The sequence below is a fragment of the Gekko japonicus genome, unplaced genomic scaffold, assembly GCF_001447785.1.
Source record: "Gekko japonicus isolate JY-2015 unplaced genomic scaffold, Gekko_japonicus_V1.1 scaffold21, whole genome shotgun sequence".
Classification (NCBI taxonomy): Eukaryota; Metazoa; Chordata; class Lepidosauria; order Squamata; family Gekkonidae; genus Gekko; species Gekko japonicus.
In genome coordinates, this window is record NW_015173122.1 from 475,118 (window position 1) to 480,673 (window position 5,556).

The 5,556-nt window shown below is 46.9% G+C and overlaps 1 protein-coding gene across 2 annotated transcripts in view; it reads left to right on the forward strand.

The window, feature by feature from the left end:
• The first annotated feature begins 355 nt into the window (after nt 1-355).
• Nucleotides 356-5,556, forward strand: part of YWHAE (tyrosine 3-monooxygenase/tryptophan 5-monooxygenase activation protein, epsilon) — a 29,985-nt gene continuing 24,784 nt past the window's right edge. For both annotated transcript variants that reach the window (XM_015421900.1, XM_015421899.1), the window contains exons 1-2: nt 356-562; nt 3,934-4,133. In XM_015421900.1, the coding sequence (XP_015277386.1) occupies nt 499-562; nt 3,934-4,133 (264 nt within the window). In that variant the 5' untranslated portion in view covers nt 356-498. The remainder of the gene's footprint in view (nt 563-3,933; nt 4,134-5,556) is intronic.

Consider the following 5,556-nt stretch of genomic DNA (forward strand, 5'->3'; position numbering starts at 1 on the left):
TGGGAGTTTACTGGCCAGAGCAGGGACAGGTGTCTCTTGGAACAGTAGTAGCAGTCTTGTTCTAAGAAGCACGCTTCTCGCGCGTGTTCTCCTCCCTGCATTTCAACAGGGTATTTGTGTGGGCATTGCACGAGCAGCTCCTTCCTCTGACACGCGCACAAGTAATGGAGCTGAGCTGCCGCGGCCGCCCCCCTCGGCTGCCGCCTCCCTTCCTTTCCCTAGTTGCGGCGAGGTGGGTGGGATTCGAACTCACACCCTCGTCCGGGTCACTCGCGCGCGCCTTTCCGCCGCACTGTTGGTTGCCAGGGGAGCCGCTGTTGCTACGGGGGCGTGGCGTGCGCATGCGCGCGCCGCCTAACCTGCCCGGATGTAGCGGGACCGAGGCGCTACCGCCATCTTTGCCCGGAGAGCAGTGAGCTGATCGTGGCTGAGCCCCCCCGCCAGACCCATCGGTCTCCATCCGCCCCGCGCAGCCCCCGCCGCCCTCACTCGCCGGACATGGACGATCGGGAGGACCTCGTCTATCAGGCCAAGCTAGCCGAGCAAGCTGAGCGCTACGATGGTGCGAGGGGGACGCGCGGACGGACCGAAGGCGGGGGGGAGGAGGGAGAGCCCGGGCCCGAGACCACCGCGGCGGCCGGTCTGGGAGGGAGGGAAGACGGGGCGAGGGCTGGCGAGCCGCTCGGGGACTGCCCTGGGTGAGGCCGCCACGGGCCAGGAGGGGTGTGGCGCTGAGGGAGGAGGGCAGAGCGGCACCCGCTTGAAGACCAGGCCTCGGGTCGCCGCCGGTGGGGGGTGGGCAGGCGCCCCCTGGACCTCCGCGCGCGGGAGGAGCCCCGTCCTCCGCATCCCCATGGCCTCCCCGAGCGGCGGGAAGAGCCTCTGGCTGCCAGGGCGCCCTCGAGCAGGGGAGCCATCCTTTCGCGGACCCCCCTCCCCCCCCATGGTGGAGCCTCACACAGCCAAGCCGTCTTGCGCCCGGTTTCCCTTTTCTACTATAGGCGGGTCCGATGCGATCCCTAACCAGGTAAGCTTCCTGGTGGTCCTTAAGCGGCGGTCCTTGGAAGCAAGACCGTGGGGATGGGGGGGGAGGCTGATCGAATGGTGGGCAGGGTGGCCACCCGTGGGAAAGTCACCAAACGGGCTTTATATCGCTGTGTCTTTTCTTTAAAGTCAAGCATCGGAAAACCTCGAGGCCGAGTGAAGTAGGTAGCTGTGAGGCCCCGTGACTTACTGGACGGTCGCGGGGGGAGTAATTCTCACGCCTATGTAATATGGCCAGTTTAAATACTGGAACGCTTCTTAAGCTGTGTGGAACCACTAGGCAAACCAGCGGTCGTGTACACATGAAGCATCCTCACCTTGGTGGAAAGGAAGAGATGTATTAGCTCTCTAGAAAGGGTTCAGATGTCACTTGGTCCATGGAAATGGCCGGTACTGTTTCCCCAGATTTGTAACACACGTCTGCGATTCTCAGATGATAGTACAGCACCACCTTGGAAATTATTAATTTTTTACAGCAATAGAAGTTTAGCAGTGAAATTGGCTGCCTAGGGACAGGGTGACTTCCCCTTCACTAGCATTCTTCAAGCAGTGGACGGATGAACACTTGTCAGGGATGCTTCAGGGTGATTCTGTATTCAGCTGGGGATTGAACTAGATGGCCTGTATGGCCCCTTCCAACTCTATGATCAGAGGGGCAGTGGCTCAGTGGTAGAGTATCTGCTTGGCGTGCAGGAGGTCCTGTGTTCAATCCCCATCACCTCGAGTTAAAAGGATCAGGTGATGTGAAAGAGCTCTATTAAAGACCCTGGACAGCCCCTGCCAGTCTGAGTAGACAATACTGACTTTGACCAGTGGTCTGATTTCAGTACAAGACAGTTTCGTGTGACCCCTGGAGAGAGAACAATGGCTTGTGTTTAAACATGGATTCTTGATATCTCTTCCTGACTGCGATTGGATATAGGGCAGCCTGTGTTTATTTAAAGGTAACTCTCTGCCCTAGTTGGGGTAGTTTGGAATAGGATGGCTATTGGGGGTGTTGCAGTCCTTTTATCCTAGCTTCCTTCTTGCAGTGTTGGCGTGGAGTGCTTGTTAGCATGGAAGTCCTGTCTGCTTACTCCAGGGTCAGAGAAGCCACACTCCTCGGTTAGAGTTTTTAGCTGTTGAAATGTTTTCACCTTTGCCATATTATCTTCAAAGTCGTGTTTGACTTGTGTAGTCTCATCTTGGGGCGGGGAGAAGAAAGGTTGGGCTTCCTGAAATCCTCCCACATTTTGTCTTGAAAATTTCTCAAGTGTGCTCCAGAATGTGCTTGGGTTGGCCTATTTCTGGTTCTTTATTGAATTGCTCAAAATGACAAGCCTTAGAAGGCACATTATATTTCTCTTGTGTGTCACAGAAGATGCACGTAGATATGCTTCCTTATGGAAATTGCCTAAGTAGACACCAGAAGCTGAATATCCTAAGATTTCCATACTTGTTGGCCATTTGGGGGGGGGGGGGAGTGTGTGTAAAGAAATCTCTGGGAGTTCTCACATAGCAGTAGCCTTTCTTTAATTAGAAATCAAAAGTTATCATTTTGAATTGGTGTTGGGGGGATTTGCCGCTCCGTGTGACAGTAGCACAGGATGTATTGAGTTGGTTAATGGGCATATTGCCAGAATACAGACCAGATGATTAGCAGCAGCTGTTGCCTACTAGCACATCTCTGGTGTGTGGGACTTTTGTCATCCTGTACTCTGGTGGAGCTCTCTCATCTCTTCATCTGATAAGAAGAAAATTACTTCATCCTAGGGTGCCTCCTGGTAGACTGGTAACCATGATGACCATATCCTTGGGGGATGGTTAGGTTAACTTTTGATTGACCGGTCAGCTTTATGCTGATTGCAGAGTAACAATCTGTATATGTCCTTTGGAGATAAATCTGTACATTCTGTTCATCAATGGAATTGACTCTTAGGCTTTAGTCAGTAACAGAATGTTAGCTCTTGTCACGCAGAGCAGTCTGTGGACAGCATGTGGTGAAGATGCAGAAACTGGAGGGAGTCTAGGCAGGGCTGGCTTCACTTACCACATGAGACGCTTTAATCTGTGGTTCCCATAGATCCTTGTTCTTACCCTTCTGCCTTCTCCTCTTTTCCTCCAAATTAAGAAGCCTGAATTTTGGAAACAGCGTGAATTATACATGTAAATGCAAACTAACAGATATTGGGACTCAATCTAGATATTTTTGTTGTTCTCAACTATTGCTTTAATTGTAGCCTGGAATGCATATATAGCATACAAGGTTTCCATGCAATTGACATCCAGAGATAAATGAGTGCAGGCATGTGCCAATAATGTGCTGATGGCACAAGAGAGTGTGAAGTCTTCAACAGTGATGGATTCTCTGAGCTCCCTGTGCCCTGTCTGGCATTAGGGATATATATTGGTGTTCCTGTTGTGACCCTTGTTGATCTGTTACAGTGATGTGGATTACCCATTGTCATCATTCCTCTGTGGTACAGGTGTGTGCATGTTGAAGGCTGACAAATATTTGATACAGAGCTAATTTGACTAACTGACACGGAAACACAGTCCTGGCAATGTGTAGTTCAGCATGCGTGTGTTTTAGTTTTACTTTCAGGAGTGCAATTGCATTGTTTGTGAAAAGGAGACCTGTGCTCTTTTCTGGTTGTGCCTCCCAGAAATGTGAGTTGTGATTCCTTGAAATACAACATACAAAAATGCTTTGATAGAACTTTGGCGCTCTTTCACTTCCTGTGTAAATGCCCGTTAGACGTGGGTCAAATTAAGCTGTTAAATTGTGTTCCAATTGAGCTCAGTTAGTATGGAGAGTAAGAAATTCTAAACCTGGATTACCAGTTGTTGCCTTAGTTGGTTAGACTGAAGCGAACACCAGTACCATTCACGCATGTATTTCTCCTGTAGAAATGGTCGAATCAATGAAAAAAGTGGCTGGAATGGATGTGGAGTTGACAGTTGAAGAACGAAATCTGCTGTCTGTTGCATACAAAAATGTGATTGGAGCTAGAAGAGCTTCTTGGAGAATAATCAGCAGCATTGAACAGAAAGAGGAAAACAAGGGTGGAGAAGACAAATTAAAGATGATCCGGGAGTATCGGCAAATGGTGAGTTCTACAGAAGATGGAGATTACCTGTTCTAGTTTAGGGATAGTTGTAGGCTGTTGCCTGTCCTTCACCTCAAAAGAGCTATTATGTGGAAGGCTTTTAGGATGCCTACTGGGATATAAAGCTGCTTTGAGAATTAATGTTTGGTTTTGGATTGTAGAATGTAAATCAGCAACTGCGCAGTGTGTATAGGGTCTTTATTGGCCTTTACCAATAAGTTTTTGGTGCCCTGGGTGTCCTCTGGATTAATATAAACTTTCTGTTCTGGTCAGAGTAGCTGGTGACCTTTTCCCATGCTTCCCTTGTCCAAAGGCATCCATGATGCTCTATTAAGTTATTTACCAGGGAAGCTTTCACTGTATATGGATTGTACATTATTCCTGCTGTCTTCCTTCAACTGAAGGCCTGGTTGAACTCTGTATTGATCTGGGCTGCTTCCTGAAGGGTGGCTGGTTTGTGAGGCAGGTTCTAATTCAATGTATTAGCATCAAAGATGTAGAACCTGTGTAAATTGCAAAGCCATGGGGAAAAGCTAGAGTGTTTCTAGGTAACAGATTTTGGGTAAAATTGAAATATGTGCAATAAATTAAATCTAAACTTAGTAATTTAACAACCTAAAATATGTAATTTATTCCTTAGCACATAAAATGGCACTATATGTCATACTAATAGACTTAAAAGTATAATTGCCCTAGGAAAGCTAAAGAGATACCTAGTACCTGAGAGAGAGAGCTGCAGACCATTGCATCCTATGCTGTCTTAGCACATGTACCTTAATTTTAGGGATAGGGTAAAAAATGAAAGATAAAATTAGAAAATTTGTGAGAAAATGTATTGTTTGGCTCGAAAAAAGTTCATATGGTCACAATAGGACTTCCAGCATTTTCAGTGATCACGTTAAAATTTATAAGATAGCCACATATATATTCTTTAAAATATATACATCTACAGTATGCATTGGAATTATTGTCTAATATGTACTTTTATATAAACATTTTCATGCTACATATTTGGAGCCCTGTGATCCGCCTTGAGCCCACTTGTGGGGAGGGCAAAATATAAATCCGAAAAATAAATGAAATAATAAGTAAATAAAACTTAAGTTGAAAAGCATTTTATCCCATTTTTCATTGTTTTCCCAAGTCTCTAAATTTTTTTCCATTGGATACATTGGGGGAAAGTCATCAGGAAAACCTTTTTTCCCTGAATTTTCTCTCCTGCCCTTCATATCTGTGATAGGAATTATTACTACCCACTGCTATAGATTGTATTACGTAAAATGTCACAGAAGACATTTTGAGTGTGTAAAATGTTGTCTTAAAAAGCAGTTCATTCCTAAAACAAGAAAAGTTTCCTAATTTTTTCCCCAGTGCTCCCCATAACTTTCTATTTTGGGATAAATTAGGTGGAAGGTCCCCCCCC